Source organism: Centroberyx gerrardi, chromosome 7 (assembly GCF_048128805.1).
Source record: "Centroberyx gerrardi isolate f3 chromosome 7, fCenGer3.hap1.cur.20231027, whole genome shotgun sequence".
In the NCBI taxonomy this organism is placed as follows: Eukaryota; Metazoa; Chordata; class Actinopteri; order Beryciformes; family Berycidae; genus Centroberyx; species Centroberyx gerrardi.
Genome location: NC_136003.1, coordinates 9434563 through 9454003, shown reverse-complemented (window position 1 = coordinate 9454003; position 19441 = coordinate 9434563). Strand labels below are relative to the sequence as shown.

Here is a 19441-nt window from a genome sequence, read left to right as displayed (position 1 = left end):
ATGCCACAGGCAGCCATATTGCCTCACAACCTAACACTGAACATCACTGATGATGGGTGACACATTACATATATAGGCATCTCTGGAATGGTAAGATGACAGATGTTACTGTATCTGTATGTGAGCACTCTGATTTGGTGGGGTGTGTTGACCTATCAGGTGGTGAGGAGCAGAGGGAGAAGGGGAAGACTGTTCTCTGGTTTTGTACTTTGAATAAGGGGTGAATGCTACATAATGCTACATAAACTCCCCTACATAATACATAAAGTGTAGCACGAGGGCATGAGCTACTAAGAGCTTAGACTCTTGGCCTCTTGAAAATTTGTTTGAAACTCCTGAATTGAGTCAGTGTCCTGCCCTCATTTCATTTTCATCCATTCTTTCACTTTCACACTTGCTCACTGGAAACAGGGGGTGCTGGAGAGTGCTGCTACTAGTTGCTCACTTTCAACCTTTGCCGAGCGTTGTGTAATAGCAAGGAAGTTGGAGAGGGGACAAAAACAACCAGACTTGGGTATCAGAGTTTGTCGAGAAGAATAGCTACGAAGACACTCTAGGCGGCAACAGGGCAACACATCAACCTTTGCACAGAGACTGCTGTAAAAACTGGAAATACAGATACGATATAGGGCAGCTGATCTTGGTGTACTGTCTGTCTATAGCCTGCTGACAGAATATATTGTCAGTCAGTAGTTAGAAGATAGCTGAACAGTGCTGCATCTCCTTCTGCCATGAACCCAGACAGCATGTCTGACACAGAGCAAGAGAATCCAAGGGGACGTAAGTATATAATGAACTCTTTTAATTCTTAACAGTTAATACTTCAAAGTTAGACCTTTCAATTGTTTCTGCCCACAAACACAAACACCTTATGGAAACATTGGTAGAACAAATATAGATTTACACAGGAAGGAATATGAGGATTTCTGACCTTTCTGAAGTTTAAGGGGTGAATGTGACTTTACAGCATGTTCTCAGTAAGAACAGAGTTGAGTTTCTCATGCTGCACTTTACTTTCACTTTCATGAAAGCAGTGGGGGATGGGGGCAAACAACTCCTGAAACCCCCATGGGTTTTACTTGTGTGAACTGTCCACTCGGCAACTCTTGTTTTTAAATCACATGCCTCATTATTTCAGCAGTTCAGGAAGCTCAGCTCCTTCCAGTAAATCACCCATGTGCACTCTGAGTGGCTGTGTGATATGAGGGTGGGTCTGTAAAAGGAGTGGGGGAAAGCAGGGGAAGTGTTACATTTACCACAGAACATCATTGTGGGCAATATTCAAGCTGATATGAAGTTAAAAACTTAAAATGCACACATACAGGTTTCCCTGATCATAAACAGTAGGCTGATTAACTTTTTATCTCATAACTGAAAATGAACACAGTCAAGACACATCTGCAAAATATTGTAAATACACTGATATTGTGCAAGCTGAATACCTCCTTGAAATGTAATGTATTTACAAGATATAATAACACAATCTAAGTATATCAATTAAAAATCCAAAATGTTGAACATCAATGAAACAATATGTTAGTAAAGATGAGAAAGGAAAACACACACACAGTGACGATGATGGTGAGAAAAGGCATGTTGGGATAAAGCCATTGTAAAGTGAAGTGTTTCCTATTTGTTGACTTTACAGAGCCAGAGGTCTTGAGGATCATGCTGCTTGGGAAGAGCGGGGCAGGCAAGAGCTCGAGTGGAAACAACATGCTGGGACGAGAGGAGTTTAAATCAGACATGAAGCTGAAGAGAGTCACTCCGCACTGCGAGAAGGCAGTGGGGGAGATCAATGATAAGCCTATCGCTGTGATTGACACACCGGGGCTTTTTGAGACCGTCCGCAAGAAGGAGGAAATTGTTCGTGAGATTCTGAAGAGCGTCAAACTCCAGGAGCCGGGGCCGCACGTCTTTGTGGTCGTGGTCCCCTTGGGAAGGATGACTCAGGAAGACCAAGACACCAACGCGGTGATCGAGACGAAGTTCGGCCCAAAGGTGTGGGACTACACCATCGTGCTGTTCACCCACGGGGATCGTTTGGAGGGAAAAACAATCAACGACGTCATCAGCGAGAGCGACGAGAACCTCCGCAACTTCATACGCAAGTGCAGCGGCGGCTTCCACGTCTTCAACAACAAGGACCAAGGGAACCAGAAGCAGGTGAAGAGCTTCCTGAAGAAGATCCAAACCCTGGTGGCCCTGAACGGAGGGGGCTATTACCGCACAGAATTCTACCCCGCGGAGGAGAGGACGATCAGGGAAAGACAGGAAAGCTTCCTGGCAGAGAGAGATGAAGCGATCAGCCGTGAGGAGACAAAGCTGCAGGAGCATTACCAGGGGAAAGAGCTGGTGGAGGAAAAGAGGAAGCTGTGGAGAAAAGAGGAGGAGAAGGCAAGAGCGGATGCCGAAAGGGAGACGAAGAATATGTCCAAAGTCAGACGCATGGTGGCCTTTGCAGTAGCATTTCTTGTGTGTTTGGCTCTTGTGGTACCACAAGTATGGGTGCTAGTAGGGGGGATAGGTTTGTTTTGGATTTTACAAAACAGATATTCGACTACTTCAGCACAAATGAGACAGGATGTTAAAAATAAACAGAAATAACGTGTTTTGAGATATTGAAGCATCCATTGGTAATTAATGAAGCATATTTCAATCCATGCTGGATATTCAATATGTATGATGGGTTTCATTCCAAAAGAGAACATTTTGAAAAAAAAATACAAAAAAACATATGCTACCAGAAATCCATCAGTCAATAATTCAATAACATCAAATAATGATATTTTTTTTGTTCCATTTTATCATTTTATGGCTTTCTTGCTCTGTCATGATTAAGGTTGAATTTAATGTTGACTATTGATGTAGCGCACCTGTAAAAAAAAAACAGCTAATACAACATTTTGTGCTGTAGAAATGAATACTGTTGAATCATTAAAATAGATAAAAAGAAAAAAAAACCTGTCATGCTTCATTAACCAATTAATGTATGTATTTATTCATCTCTTCTCTTGTCAGTGTCCCTTTTAAATTTAGCAAGAAAATGAAAAAAAAAAATCATATAGGAAGCAATTTTTTTCACTGGAGAAGCATTTCTTTAAAAAATATATATATTGTGTGAAATGCCATTTAAATGTGGCGAATTCAGTATCAGGACAGCAGCCTGTCAGGTCTATGAGGAAAAACAAGAAGCCACACAGCTTGGATTGCTAGTCTGTTCACATGCACTTCCAGTTTCAATTCCAGTTTATTCCAGATAAATATAACATGATATTTATCAAGCCTCTCAGAATAGGAGTAGGCTAATCAGGGATCATGACTGATACCGATTTCGCCAGTCAGCCGGTCTCTGTTCGATACTGATGAAAATAAAACAACATGATTATGTAGGCATATATAGCAATCAATCAGAAACTTGCTGGGGTGAGACTCTCTTATAACAACAGTGTTAGGTAGTGAGCTAGCTAGATAGCTAGCCGGCTAGCTAGTACTAGACAGCTACCCTCATAGTCACTAAGTCACAGATGTATGAAGAAGCGTATAGCTTAAACCCTTCATCCAGTTTGGTCGTGGGAGTCTTGGAGGCCAACCTGCATATGATATACATTGGAAACGGTCATCTTTGGCAGCTCCCGAAGACACAGTGAATAAAACAACGCCATATCCACACGTAGCTGGTACAACAATGAGCTTTCGGTAAAGTGGAACTGAACCGGAAACGAGCAAATCTGTTTAACAGAATGCAGAAATCAGTTGCGTATAACCCCTATTGTCCCCACCAATATTTTTAGCAATCTCAAACAACTTTTGTCTTAAATGCCCTTTTCTATCAGCGACACAGTTAAACCTGCAATTAGCGATTTCAGACCCTATAACCAATCCTGAAACTAACGTGTGCTACATGGAGAATTCCGTGAGACGTAATGATATAAACGAATAGCCAAACACGCGGGCCAGCTGTGTTGCTGTTTTCACCTCTGGCAGCTTTATCAGAGTTCTAAAACCTTTCAATCATAGGCTGCAGTATCACAATATTTCTCCCTTTATTTCTTTTTTCCTCAACAAAACTATCTTGTCAGGTGTTTGGCTCAATTGGTAAAGCATATGCCATTCATGTGTTTTCAAATCCAGGCCTGTCCTTTTCAAAAGTCATAATCTGCCAAGAACAAAAGGCATATTTTCCAATATAAAGTTTAGCCATTGCAAATAACCAGAAAATGATTTACATCACACTTACTTAAAAGGCCACACCATGGGTCACACTTTTATAAAATATCTTTGCTTTTTTTTTTATCCTGTCTCCTATCTATACCTGTCGCCTAGTGGTTAAAATATCTGCGTAACAATAATGTTGTTCAAAGCCCAGTTAGTACAGTTTGTCCACCAAACTTCATAAGCTAAATGCATTCAGTTTGTCCACTAGTAACCTGTTTGGAATTAAATAGGTTGTCTATGGAAATCATTTCCTGCATCTGTATTGAGACTGTATGCTATTAGACTTTGGCTACTTAATAGATTTTTATTAAAAGATGTTAAATTCATATCTTTGAATGTGCTGAACCAAATGTCACAACATGGCATCATACATGGGGTTAACCTGCTCTTGGTGTAAAAAAAAAAAAAACTATTCTGTGATTTTATTGTATTTTTTTCAGTTTTTCAAGGTGTTCTTGGACCCCTACAATTGTGACTAGCGGCTATATTGATTATTATTATTATGGCTAGGACATCTCATGTGGTATGTGGTAACTGGGGAGCTAGTTTGCGATCTTTCATCAGTCATTCAGGCGTCAGATGCTTAACATCTCCTTGCCTGCATGCTATTAAACTTCATCAGTGTACAGCACTTGAGAAAATAATTCACTGCAAATCATGGCTGTTGTTTATTGATCATTCTTGACTTAATAAAAGGAAATAAAAAGTTATATCATTGTGATTGTTTTTTTCCTTAACTATGAATCTTCATACCTTAGCTGCAAGTTTTCAATCCCACCGTTCTGTTCTCGTACTGAGAAAGAACAACTCTGTCTATTCTGTCTTTGACAACTCATGTCAGTATCATGCCAAATGAGTCATCCCTCCATATTTCACAAAAATTGCATCAGTGGTGTCTGAAATATTATTTTCACCTTTAATTACAGCACCCTAATTAGGCCATTCAGTATAATTGATTGATTCTTATTGATTTTGAAGCATTTTGAGCAGCTATATGCTTCTCCAGCAGCTGCGGAACAACTTTTTTGACCCCCCGTGATACGAGCACTAACACAACATTTTCACGAGAGCGAGCCCACGTCCTGCTCCGCCTGCCAATCCACCCGCTTTTCTGCATCTCCCCGCACACCTCTTATTGAAAATGAATGCAGGTGACTGACGCATCTTGTGTAAAAGGCCGTTAACGCTAAACAACAATGTCTTCAGTAATAAAACGTTAACTTCACTAAAGCTGTGTTTAGTCTTTTACCCCTGAAAATGTATACAATAGGAATCAATAAGTTAAAAAAGTTACTTAAAGACATCAGGGATTGCTGCACAGCGCCCCCATCGCCACTCCAGCTTTGTGTTACTGTGAAAGCCGCATCTCAATGTATTGGGGTGTGGCTTTCACAGTAACTAACAAACCCTGACAACACAGTCGTCACACAAGTTTAGCTGCTTAATGAAAATACCAGCCACACTATACTACAGAGTTGTAGTTAAGTCACCATACTTCGAGTCCGAGTCAAGTCTCAAGTTACCGGTGCTCAAGTACAAGTCTGAGTCATTTGTGTTAGAGTCCGAGTCACAAGGGTTCAAGTCTGCAAGTGTCATATTACCAAAAAAAACAAAAACCCACATCTGACAATTCTCAGGATTTATCAATAATGAAGACATATCCAAAAAAGAAAAAAGAATTAATTTATTTTTATCCTAAATAAATCATCCTTCCGGAACCCACAAGGTGACACACAACTATGGAGAACATAGTAAACGTAAACAAATAAACTTGACTGCTTTGATATGCGAGTCAAGTCATGCGAAGAAAGGGAGAAAGTGGAGAAAATCGACAATAAAAAGTTAATCCCTGATGTGAAATAGTACAGTGAGATGGAAGCATTGTCTCTCCAAGGACAACTGTAACAAAGATGAGGCTTTATGTTTTGTGTTTACCATGTTTTTCTGAAGTGTTTACAATTACAAATTAGAAAAATGTTCCCTTATTGCACATACAAAATAATGCAATTTATATACTGACATACTGCTTTTTAGAACTCTAAATTGCATATGACAGGCACAAGAAAGGACAACCACTTCCACTATCTAAAAAGCTCCTCTAAAAATAAATGACAAAAAAAGTATTACACACAAAAGTTTATAGGTTATTGCAAGCACAACAATATTGGCCAACTGATTTTGGCATTGCTTTGTCATTACACCCACCCACACAAACACACACGCATATGCACACGCCTTATAGGTCTGTGTGATTGACTGATTGGTCGATTTCATTTAGGACCCTGCCACCCCATGTTCATTTTATCACTTATTTTCTGCAGCAGCTCAATAACTGTGTTCTGACTGGAGCAGAGCTGCTCCAAAGCTGTGGTGATCTTGTGCTGCGAGTCAGAGATCTTTTGCAGGCTGTTAACCATGATGATCTCCCTCCTCTCACGCCTCCTGTCTTGGGCCTTGTCTCTGCCACCACAGTACTGGCTACCGGAGAACCTCAGGTTTCTCTTTCTGCTGAAACTATGGGTCTTCTTTTTGGGGTTGTGAGGGACTTGAGCAGAGCAGTGGGATGCAGACAGGTTTGGGATTGAGGAAGGAAGGCAGGGACTTTGTGATTTGGGCAGCAGAGTATTTGTTGGTAGATCGTCATCGGTGTTTCCAGTAGTAACGGCTTGACCGTTGCCTTCAGATTCTGACTTAACACAACTTCTCTGTCCTCTCTCCATTTCAGTCCCCACCTCTTTTCTCTCCCCTTGTCTCTCCTGCTCTCCACTCTGCTCTTTTTCCAGCTCTCCATCTTCTGTCTCTTCCTGGTTTTCTGTGATCTCTTCATGCTCTGTGGGTAGAAGAAGACATGATGAAATAAAAAAAGATATTAAAATCAATCCTTGAAGTATATTCATAAACGAACACATTCAGGGAAAACACAAAAAAAATGTATTTGATGCAAACCTATGATCGTGTTGACACGCAATACATTTGTGTCTTTTGCACTGACTGACAGGAGAGGGCAGGGGCTGAGGTTGGGAGTCTGATTGCTGGTTGATGCAGCATCTCCGGCTGCATTGCAGATGTTGGGTTTGACATCTGGGGGTGAGGTTTGAGATGCAACAGCAGGCATGGACAGAGGTGTTGCAGAAATCACTGTTTCAGTGTTGACTTCTTTCTCTCCTTGCTGACTTCCCTCCTTTCCTCCGACTATCTCCATCTCCTCCTCTCTATTTTCTTCAACACCTCTACTGGAGACAAAGATGGGTGTACCTGACATCTGGTTGGCATCAGCGTCTATGGGTGCTGTGATAGAGGCGTCATCTTTTGCTGAACCATCCTCTTCCTCTCCCCTCTCTTCTTCACTATGCTGGATGGTCTCCATTCCATTGTCTCCATCCTCATCCAATGGCATACACCTACTCTCTATTCAAAAATAAAATTTAAGTATTACATAAAATCAGAGCAGAATCACTTTCATTACAAAGTAAAATAATATACAGGAATTTTTTTTGATGATTTTGGTCTGTCAACATGTTGACAGACGGACTAGACCGGTTACAATTAGATTGTGTTAGAATTAATTATTGGAATTTATCAGCAGGCAGGCGACACTATGCTAAAACCATTATATACTCTATGAACAATCTGTGAAAATTCTTAATAGAAAACCAAGGAGCTACCATCGCTGTATTATCATTCAAAAGTATAAATTATTTACCTTTGACAGTTTTCTGTTTTTTGCAGATTCATGCTAACAAAACATTTTGGCTAACAGGCTACTGTTATACTGAAAGACAGCCAACCTACTACAGCTTAGCAATATAGCAGAGTGGATCTATTCTTATTGACAATACACTGAATTAATAAGGTGGTTATCCTGATTATTCCAGGACTTTAGTAACTTCAACTACAACAACAGTTGATGCTGCACAGCTAACTAGCACTGTGGGACTGGACAGCATCTGTACTTGTCTGTGCATTTGTTTCATACAAACAAGTACAGTGAGGCAGTCCTCTATCTGTTTTGGTTGAGGCTCCTCCTTTGTGCCACAAGTCAGTCCTGCACATTTTGTGTCAATTCGCAAATTGAATAAACACATAGAAAACAACAAAAACAATAAACCACTTTTCACTGCTACTGTCTCATTTTTCTGCAGCCATACTATGCTATCAAAATTAATTTGAGAATGATATATTGAGGTAAATATTCTACACATAGGGGCTTTAATTACACAGTCGATACACTAATAAGTTAATTTTGCTTAATAATCAGAAGAGCAATAACATTTGCAATAAGCAATAACATTTACAAACCTACTACTGAGTTGGATGGAAAAAGATTTCTCTTGGCCTAAGAACAGAATACATTTGGTTTTAAACAGAGCAATGTGAATATAGTCAGTCAGAACAGTATTCAGTAGTAGTAAAAGCATCATCATCATCAACAGTGCGCAGTATGAAGTGTGTCACTATCTCTCTTTTGAGTGCAATGCCTTTGTCAACAAAATGAATACACTTACAGATTAGATTCTCTATTCTACAGATGAGAAATGACGGACAACAAAATGAATATACAGATTTTGGAATAGAACTCTACAAATAATTATCTTGGGAGATAAAACGTCTCAAGTGTGCTAAGAAGACAGAAGCACACAAGGGAGGAAACAACTCAACAGATGTATAACTGCCTTCATCGCCTTACCACTGGGAATCTCTTGACAGGTATTTCTAAGCAGCTCCTCTCCTTAGCCCCACTCTTCTCCCCCATCTCCTCGTAACCCGAGAGGATGAACCAATTGCCCTTCTCTCCTGCAAGAAGAAGAGAGGAGTGTCAAAGAACCCCAATTCTAGAAGAAAAACGACTGTTGTTACAGAAGTTACAGATAGACGCGCCTGATAAAAGGAGTCACCTTCAAAAACTCTGTTGTCATCGTCACCGTCGGCTGCAGCAGGCGTATCCTCATCTTCCGTTGCCATTTTATCTTCCTCTTCGCTCTGCCTGTCCCCTCCTGAGTCTTCATCCTCCCCTCCATTTTCATCACCTCCCACTTCTTCCTCTTCCTCCTCTGTTAACGCTACCAACTCCTCTGCTGCACTTCCACCGCCTGGATGCCAGTCTTCATCTTTCTCATCATCTTCCTCCACCTCTTCCTCGGACTCTGCTTTTGACTCTTTGACAGGGATACAATGGACAGTGAGCAATGAAAAATGTTCCAATAACCACAGAATATGTCATTCCAAACATCTCTACCTGTCTCTGTCTATTTGTTGGTTTTGTAAATACTGCAGTTATAACAAGCAAGGCACAAAATATGATACAAACCTTCAGAGGAGCTCTCTGATTCACTATTTGGTGATGGAGTTTTCTTTTGCTGGGAATACAAAAAAAAATAAAAAATCATAAGACAAGACTCATCACTGACATCAAATTGGCTTGACTTTGTTTTTTAAAATGAGTATCACAATGTAGTCTGAAGTTTGTTACCTTTTTGCTTGCAGCTTTTCTCTTTTTAAACCCAGGAGTCCCCAAACAACCCTGCTGTAGACAGATGGTGGTGATGTGAAAGGAAGATAGCAATATTAATGATTTTTTTTTTTTACATTTTTTTCAAAGGGTGGATATCTCATTTTGGAATGAAACTCTTCATAGACGGTGCAAAATTACAGAAGAAATGGGATGCGAGCCCGATGCAAACCCATGATGTTGCAAATTTAGCCCACTGAGAGAGGAGCATTAGTTCGTTTACACAGAAATCTGATTTTTGATTTCCTTGTACAGTCTCTTCAAATATTATGATAAATAACAAATGAAAATGATGTCTTTAGCATTAATGCCTTAGACGTGGCAGAGATTACTTTGAGCTTTTCATAATTTACAGAAATGGGGAGAAAATGCTGTAAACCGTAGGTTTACACAACGATAACTTTTTCATTAAAGGAATAGTTCGGTATTTTGAACCCTGGGCCCAAATAAAAAATTGTAAAAAACCAAGCTTTCTGTCAGCAGTTATTTTTGGATTCTTCTGGCTCTCGTGGAGCTTACACCGGTTTAGAAGGTAGTGCGTCTTTGAGAAAAAATAGTTCCTATCCAAATAGAACACAACTATTGACAGAAAGCTTGGTTCTTTACAATTTTTTCAAGATAACATCCTGACACCGGTATGATTATACTGTGAGCGTCGTGTTTTTCCTATTCGCCCATAACAGCAGACCATGACTTTTACTCTCCAGATATATGAGATATAAGAATAGGCTACACAGTTTTATTAGGACTATAGCCCACATATGTTTATTTTTCATCCAAACTAATTTGTATAAATGTTTGTGAAAATATGATATATTAATTGGGTAATCATTTGATATACTGTTAGGAGCAGCAGATTATAGTTTTACCACATTAAAAACACATTACTTCTGGGTCAGAATTAGGAAAATGCATTTGTCTACGTACAAATCGTGTTTTACGAGTGGGGATACAAACGTCAAAAAGTCTGAATGTAAAAAAATTAACTCTAAACTCGTAAATTAAGGATTTCATTTGTAAAACATGGGTTACAATCCTATTTATAGATTTACAGAACTGACTTTGGGTTTTCAAATTAGTGTATTACTTAGTTTATTGAACCATTTCAAAATCTTGGGTTTACATACTCTTTGTTTTGGGGGAAACAGAGCTCCATAGGTGCCTATGCATCCTCCCTGAACACAGCTAAGCGTGTTATGTTGTGTACAAAAGAGAAAAGATTCTCACCTCAAGCCAAAACTGCAGAGGCTTATTCTCAAAGAAGATAGTAGCTTTCCATTTCTTACTGCTGCCTCTCCCCGCAAACTCCTCAAAGGCAGGGGGAGCAAACCAGCAGCCCTCTGATTCTATACAAGCCTCACCTAAACAAGAGCGCAGCCCCAGACAGAGCATCGCAAAGAAGAAGAGAAAACGGGAAAGGAGGAAAGAAAAGCAGGAAAAGAAAATATTAATAAGTATAATAAGTATTTAGTTTGTGAATTGTTCGATAACTTAACCATGAATATAGCACAAAAAGGGTCAAATAACTTATCGGGCAACAGACATTTTATCTTAGACACTTGGAGCACGATCACTTTTTTCACTCGAATGTATAGAAACATTGAGAGAAGTTTAGAAATGTAGTTCCCACTTACCGCTGGCCAGCTTTTCTACATCCAGCAAGCCCTTTTTGCTCCCACAGGTGACAGGCAGCAGGTCAGAGCGGCCCAACAGGCTTCTCTCTAGATGTTGCATAAATTGACATAAATGCCAAGTTGAGTTTATAGGAGTTGCTCACAACTGACGTGTATTTCATAACTAGGATGTTTGTAACTCTATAAGCCTATGAACCTATTTGTCTCACACAACTGAAGAAGTATTTGATAAATTGATGCTAAATATGCTTTTATGTCACTGACAGTGAGACTCACTCTTGTCTGGTGTCGTCTGGATGTGGGTGTCCTGGGTGGATGGGCCTGGCTGCTCACTGCACTCCTCTTCCTCTTCCTCCTCCTCCTCATCGTCATCATCACTACCATCATCTTCGTTATATTGCACTCTCTTTCTTTTCCTTTGGTTTAATCTCATCTTCTTCAAGCTCCTCAATGGGTCTCAGTCTCTTTTCTTTTCCTCTCCCCCTCTTCTTCAGACTTCTAATTTTCCTGTCAAACATTCAGCCGTCTTTCAAAAAGGGGATGGTTGAATTCAGATTGGCATTACTTCTACATAGCCTAGCTTTGTTACATTCAAAGCGTGTTCTACTTGTAGCAAAGGTTTAGTTTTAACATTGGCAGGGACGTTTTTTTCTGAACATTGTTTGTCGTGTTACCAATGTGCATGATAACACACGCGCACACACAGCAAGTTTCTTCAAAACTGTTGTAGTAGTCACCTTTATAGTACAACCGCTGGTTGACAAAATCAAATCATGTTTGGGCAATGGCCACACGCTACAGTTACACCTTGCTAATTTGGAGTCTTATTGTTCCCTTTCGGTCGGTACACTCGGTACAACACATTAGTATGGGGATTGTGTCCTCACGAGACCAACCTGAAGAACCTTTCTCAAAACGCCTGTCAAGGCCAATGAGACTGAAGCAGGCAAGGGGAGTCCCACCTTCCCCTGGGGCTACAAAAGACCCTGCACAGTCTCTGCTCCTCAATCTTTTTGCACTTCACCTTGCATAACCTGACTCTCGTAGGACCCTTGCTAGCGATTTAACTGTCTGCTTGGAGGTGAGCTAGCTCCCTGCCCAAGGCGTCGCTACCAAGGCTCTCTACACAGCGCTTGTTTAGCTCGCTAACTAGCTACTTTACTGCGTTTAGCCCAGCTAACGTGCACCTGTTTAGCCTCGCTAACAAAACCGCTTTTTCCACACCTGTTTAGCAAGCTAACAATTTGTTTAGCAAACTAACTTGCCAGTCGAATGGCACCTGAAAATAGAAAGAAAAGCTCTTCCAGCGGGTCTAGCAAAGCTAGCAAAGCTGTGAAATCAAAAAATCGTGCGTGCCCCAGTGTGGGTTTTCTCTCTCGAGACGGATACCCACGACGCCTGCCCGGTGTGTCTCGGCATGTTGCAAGCTAAAGCAGCACTTGCTAATCCGGAGACCTGTGTGCACTGTCGCCGACTCCGGAGGACGACACTGGAAAGACGTGTGGCGTTCCTGTCGAGGGTGCTGGGAAGCTCAGCCGCGCACGGAGATCCTCTGCTGTCTGAAGCCATCGAGTCCTCTGCGGAGCTCGAACCCGAAGGCGGGGACTTCGATGAGAGAGTAGGACAGTCATGGGGCGATCACATGGATGATATACTCCCAGATACTAACGTTACTGAGTATGTGGGTATGGAGGAGGACCCAGCCAACTTCACCGTCTCCATCGACAATGTACAGCTCGGCATGCTGTCTGAGGACGAGCTTTCCCTCGCCACTTCGGACGGCCTCTCAGAGGAGGAGACTGAAGTCGGAGGTGGAGGAGACGAAGAGGAGCCTTCCCAGGTCCGACCGAGACCGACGGCACCACCCCGGCCATGATCGACTTGTGCTACCGCGCGGCTGAGCGCCTTGAAGTGCCATGGCCGGCTCCACCTCCTCGCCAACAGCATACTCGGCTCGCAGGAAATTATTTTCTCCCGCAGCATCTCGCAGCGGTGAGAGACAAATTACCTGTTTTCCCCGACTTTGTGTACGAGCTCACACGGTCCTGGGCATCCCCTAAGGTTCCGCTGTCACTGCCGTTTACCCAGTTCTTGGACTTGGAGGATATGGAGGCTGTGGGCCTAGCTAACATTCCTCTGATGGATGAGACGCTGGCTGTCCACTTGGCACCGAAGCCTAACACCATGAGCAGCAAATCCACTCTCCCCAGTAAGCAGTGCAGATTCTCCGCCTCTCAGCTCGAGAAAATATACCGCGCACAGGGGCTGACCGCTCACGTGCTTAACACGGCCTAGATGTTGCAGGCTTATCAAGTGGAGAAGCTGCGGGATCTCCACGAGGCCCTGGCAAAGGAGGAGAATCCCGCCAAGCTACTGGATGAAGCACGCAGGACGGCGGATTTTATCCTCCGGCTCTCCAGCACAGCGGCCGTCGCTCTGGGGAAAGGAATGACTGAGACGGTAGTCGCCCAGCGTCACTTGTGGTTGACACTCACGGAGCTGCCAGAAACGCAGCGCGCTGAGTTTCTCCACCAAGCCATTGAGCCCGCTGGCTTATTCGGACAGGCTTTGGAGAAAATCCAGACCCGCTGCGATCAGAGGAAGAAGCAGGAGGAAGCGCTGCATATGAGTATGCCCAGGCGTTGTTACGCACAGCCGAAGCCTCCCAGCAGCCAGGGACGCGCCGTCCGCACTCCCGTGCACACTCCAACTCCCTCCCACGGCGTACAGCCCAGAAAAGACCCTCCCTGGAGGACTACTCTCACCGGCCAGCGGCACCCACACCTGAGCTGCGGCCCCAATCCCAGCCGAAACAGTCCACATGGGGTAAACATCGTTTTGTCCCACAACAAGCGGCAGCCTCTAACTCATCCTCCACAGTGAGAGGGAGGAAGCAGTCTTCCGCCTAGCTCTCCGGGGGGGAGCAGGGGGGACGGTCGAGCCGGGGGTGCTCGCAGTCTCCCCTTATACTACGGGCTCTCGACCCACAGGGCTAAACCAAGAGATCCCTCATTTTCAGTTTGCACCGGTGTTAAAGAAACCTTGGTTAAGCAAACAGTTGCACTCAAGCACAGCCCCCACACTCACTCCCCCTTCACCAGGTCAGAAAGTTCACAATGTTCAGAAAACCTGTGTGTCAATAAAGGGCCTTTCCTGCCCCACAATATATCCTCAGATAGCAGAAATAAACGAGGAAACAGCCCCTCGTCCGCTCCCAAACTTAACCTCTCAAACCTGTCCCGGTCATTGCTCCAGCCCACCAGCAGAGGGCGCTGCGGTACCACGAATGCTTGGCAGACTAGCTGCGAGAGAAACCTCTTGGCAGGTATGCGGCGCGTCACAGTGGATCATGGGAAATGTAGTTCAGGGCTACAGGCTCCAATTCAGGAAGCGTCCCCCACTATTCAGAGGCATTGTAATGTCAAAAGTGCATCCTTCCTGTATTAAGAGAAGAAATCCACTCTCTGCTACAGAAACAGGCTATAAGCAGGGTCCCCATAAACGAAGCTCAGGGCGGATTTTACAGCCGTTACTTTGTGGTACCGAAAAAGGACGGAACCCTAACCCCATCCTATTTTGGACCTGAGGGTACTAAACAAATACCTCAGTTCAAAGTTCAAAATGCTGACATTACGCCAGGTAATGCAGTCGGTTCGACCAGGGGATTGGTTCACTACGGTGGACCTAAAGGATGCCTATTTTCACGTGCCAATATTACCAAGACACAGACAGTTTCTGCGCTTTGTCTACGACGGCACAGCGTATGAATACCAAGTTCTGCCATTTGGCTTATCCCTCGCTCCTTGCGTTTTCACCAAATGCCTCGAGGCAGCGCTGGCACCGATCAGCCAGGGCCAGGGGATTCGAACCCTCAACTACCCGGACGATTTACTGATTCTGTCGGATTCGGAGTATCAGGACCCACACGTCCCAGCTGGTGACTCACCTACAGTCTCTGGGATTTGTCATAAACCGGAAAAAGAGCTGTCTTACTACCAGCCAGAAAATGTGTTTTCTCGGTCTGGATTTGGATTCTATAGACAACCAAGCCCGGTTATCATCCCTGAGAGTGACCGCTTTCAACCGATGTCTGTCTCTATTCCAGCCGCATCACACTGTGCATCTCCGTCAGTGCCAGCGTCTGCTTGATGATTCCAGCGGTGCCCCTGGGCTTGCTGATGATGAGAAAATTCCAGCACTGGGTGCAGGCCAGACAGGTATTTTCCTCTCGTCGGAGAGAGGAGAGGATGCAGGTCACACCATTGTGCCTGAGGGCTCTGCTCCCATGGAAAGATCCAGCACGTTTGAGCGAGGGAGCCCCTTTGGGCCAGGTTCTCTCACGCGTCCTGGTTACCATGGATGCATCCAAATGGGGCTGGGGAGGCCTCTGCAGGAACGTGCATGTGAATGGGACCTAGACAGACGAGGAGAGGTCATGGCATATCAATCTGCTGGAGCTCTATGCTGTGTATCTGTCACTAAGACGATTTTACAGTATGGGTCTGCTGTCGGGACAACATGTTCTAGTACGCAGCGACAATACGTGCGTAATTGCGCACATAAACAAACAGGGAGGGACGCACTCTCTTCCCCTCCTCTCTCTGTCTCACAGCCTACTGTCATGGAGCAGCATTCACCTGCTGTCTCTCAGAGCGATGCACATCCCGGGAATACTGAACAGCGGGGCAGACTTTCTCTCCAGGGTGTTTCCACTGGCAAGAGAATGGAAACTGCACCCCGAGGTAGTGGAACAGATATGGGGTCGGTTTGGCAGAGCCACCGTCGATCTGTTCGCCTCGAGAGAAAACGCGCACTGTCCTATGTTCTTCTTGCTACAGGACCGGAGCGTGCCCCTCGGGTTAGATGCGCTGGCTCATCAGTGGCCTCAGACACTCCTGTACGCGTTTCCTCCGGTGGCGCTGATCCAGACCACACTGGAGCGTGTGCACATAGGGAGATTAACTATGATTCTGATCGCCCCACATTGGCCCCAGAAAGCATGGTTCGCGGAGATCATTTCTCTTCTGAACGGAAGACCGTGGCACCTCCCCGTGCGCAGAGACCTGGTGTCGCAGGCCCAGGGCCAGATTTGGCACCTGTGCCCTGAAATTTGGGATCTGTGGGCCTGGCCCCTGAAAGGGAGAAACTGACAGCGACAGGGTTGCCTGCTAACGTCATTGACACAATACAGAGTGCCAGAGCAGTGTCCACGCAGGGGTTATATACGCTCAAGTGGCGTTTATTCGATGCTTGGTGTCACGAAAGGAATATTATTCCGTTCCAAAGCTCTGTGGTGGATATTTTGACATTTCTCCAAGAATTATTGGAAAGAGGCCTTTCCTTTTCCACTATTAAGGTCTATCTCTCGGCTATTTCTGCTTGCCATGTGGGATTTGACGGAAAATCCCCCGGCTCCCATCCTCTGGTGATGTGTTTTATGAAGGGCGTACAGTGTAAGAGTCCAATGCGCAAAACCATGATTCCCCAGTGGGACCTTGCTCTGGTTCTAGATGCACTGTGCAATGCGCCTTTTGAGCCATTACAGTCTGTGGGCATTGATGTGCTTTCATATAAGACAGCATTCTTATTGGCACTGTGCTCAGCAAAACGCGTGGGAGACATCCATGCACCCTCTGTTCATCCTTCATGTTTACAGTTTACACTGGACAGCTCTAAGGTGATACTGCGTCCTAATCCCACGTACATCCCTAAAGTACCTGCCTTGTCATACAGGGCATTATCTTTTGAGCTCACGTCCTTTTCACCACCCCCATTTGCATCAACCGAGCAACGGCATCTGCATAACCTATGCCCAGTACGTGCGTTGCGCGTGTATGTTGAGAATACGAGGGAAATACGCAACTGACCAGCTTTTTGTCTGTTTTGCTAACCCAGTTAAAGGGAAGGCACTTTCCAAGCAACGCCTTTCTCACTGGATAGTGGAGACCATTTTGCGTGCTTATGCCTGCAAGGGCGCACAGATGCCCAGTAGCGTGCGTGTGCACTCCACCAGAGGTATGGCTGCGTCTTGGGCCCTTTTTAAAGGGATTTCGGTGGAGGATGTGTGCTCCGCTGCGAGCTGGGCTTCTCCACATACATTCATGAAGTTTTATTGCCTGGATGTGACAGCTCAGGATGTCACCCAGTCTGTGCTCTCAGCAGGAAGGTGATGTAGCTGACGTCATCATGGCTGCTGTATCAGGGTCAGTTCATCTCAGTCTATCTGCAAGGGCGTTTTTTCGGGGTGTGTTGCTATGTCCCCATACTAATGTGTTGTACCGAGTGTACCGACCGAAAGGGAACTGGGGGTTATGCATATAACCATGTTCCCTGAGTTAGGGAAACGAGGTACAACACAAGTTAGCCCCTCACCGCCTATTATTTGGCTCGGTGAAGTGCGGTTAGATTGAGGAGCAGAGACTGTGCAGGGTTTTTTGTAGCGGGACTCCCCTTGCCTGCTTCAGTCTCATTGGCCTTGACAGGCATTTTGAGAAAGGTTCTTCAGGTTGGTCTCGCGAGGATACAATCCCCATACTAATGTGTTGTACCTCGTTTCCCTCCCTCAGGGAACATTGGTTATATGCATAACCCCCAGTTTTCCTGGTGTGATGGTAAGACTGTTAACTAACACACTCCAAGTGCGCGCGGTCACATGGACACATGACATACAGCTAGGGTGACCAACAGGCCAAATAGTAAGTAACAAATAGTAAATTAATGTGGGACACGTTACCAATGCTAAGAGGTAGCCTAAAATGTTGATATACTGTCTATGTAAGTTAAAAAAAAAGAAAGAAACATTTCTCTTCTGCCTCTCGGCCTGTAAACATCTCTGCAGCCCACAATAACTGTAACTACAAAGTTACAGACTAGGCTTTGCTAGGTTTGCTATAAGAAAGAAAGAAAAGATGAGATGAGAAAACAATGAGAGCACAGTGCTGTTTGTAATTCCAGAAGGACATTAATTGCAGCATAGCACATCTGTAACTATGGACACTGCTTTTGTACGACCACATGACATTTTTTTTGCGAGCTCTGTGTCTTGAAAAATGACAGGGGCTAGCTTGCTACCACAGAGGGTTGACCTGTATGAATGGGAGTGCTGCACAGACACTTGTTATTTCTGCTGCGGTGTTCTTGTCTCTCTGGGAATCATCATCATTTCGTTTCAGAACAAATAAATCCATAGATCTGTCATCTCTTCTTGGGACACATTGTTCTTGTGAAGATCACTTGTACTGTACTCTATGTATTCGCCTCTGCGCGAAATTGAAAAAGAACTCTTGCAAAGAATGCAAAAAACTCTGCCAATCGCATTCCACTGGACTTAGATGTTGTTTTCCATTCAGTGGTAAAGCTACAGCTTCTTTTCTTTTTAGCAGTGCCCATTATTGCCTCAAATTCGATTGCTGGTCAGCGGCTGCTGGCTGTAGCCAATGGCAGCCTCGTGCTCTCCAGCCTAAGCCAATCAAATGAGTGGCTTATTTTTTGATAGGCGGAACCAGAATGAGTTACAGAATTAACCCTTTGTGGAGTTGATAGAAAAATACAGACTTTTAAGACAAAAGCCGTCTGACATCGCTAAAAAAAAATATTGGTAGGGACAATTCAGTACTCCTTTACCCAAACCTACGCCATAGTTTGCTCAAAAGTCTTACCAACATGACAAACTTTGGTCGACAATGAAATGTATTGCATTTACCTGAGTAATGTTTATGTGGCTTCATGAAGGAAATGCTGTTTCAGTATGTTTTGAAGCTTTCTTGGTTATCCACAGGTGATTCTGTGTGCTGAGACAATAGTGTTATGTTACTGGCTGCAGCCTACAGCAAACAGCTCAGTAAACCCAGAATCCCTGTACAGCTGTAACTAACTGTATACCGTGTCCACGTATGACTCTCCTTTACTTGTACAAAGCTGTAGTAGCGTACAAGTAACCACAAAATATACGTTATATAATTTTTATTCACAAACTACGGAAACAACAATAGTTTAGGTCAGGAAGCGGCGCCTTACCTCGTCAGCTCATCCTAACTCAACAGAAGAAATGAAATTGAAACTAGCAGGCACTCCACAGAAC

General features: G+C 44.0%; 2 protein-coding genes and 1 pseudogene across 5 annotated transcripts; 2 read left to right on the top strand and 1 right to left on the bottom strand.

Annotated features, from left to right (window-relative positions):
- The first annotated feature begins 450 nt into the window (after positions 1-450).
- On the top strand, positions 451-2921 carry LOC139918501 (GTPase IMAP family member 7-like). The gene is made up of 2 exons (XM_071907914.2): positions 451-780; positions 1649-2921. The coding sequence occupies exons 1-2, from the start codon at positions 732-734 to the stop codon at positions 2605-2607; spliced, it is 1008 nt and encodes a 335-aa protein (XP_071764015.2). The 5' UTR covers positions 451-731; the 3' UTR covers positions 2608-2921.
- Positions 2922-5881: 2960 nt separating this feature from the next.
- On the bottom strand, positions 5882-19403 carry LOC139918495 (uncharacterized). 4 transcript variants are annotated; one of them, XM_078284489.1, is made up of 11 exons: positions 19378-19403; positions 11638-11868; positions 11362-11448; positions 10955-11088; positions 9689-9742; positions 9527-9575; positions 9114-9374; positions 8906-9012; positions 8518-8554; positions 7165-7626; positions 5882-7048 (listed from the first exon to the last, which is right to left on the bottom strand). In XM_078284489.1, the coding sequence occupies exons 2-11, from the start codon at positions 11792-11794 to the stop codon at positions 6489-6491; spliced, it is 1908 nt and encodes a 635-aa protein (XP_078140615.1). In that variant the 5' UTR covers positions 11795-11868; positions 19378-19403; the 3' UTR covers positions 5882-6488. The 4 variants fall into 4 exon arrangements, with proteins under 4 accessions (XP_078140615.1, XP_078140617.1, XP_078140616.1 ...); XM_078284491.1 differs by having other exon boundaries at positions 7474-7626; XM_078284490.1 differs by having other exon boundaries at positions 11638-11887; positions 19378-19396.
- LOC144539452 (uncharacterized) lies at positions 13657-16511 on the top strand (annotated as a pseudogene).
- Positions 19404-19441: the final 38 nt, after the last annotated feature.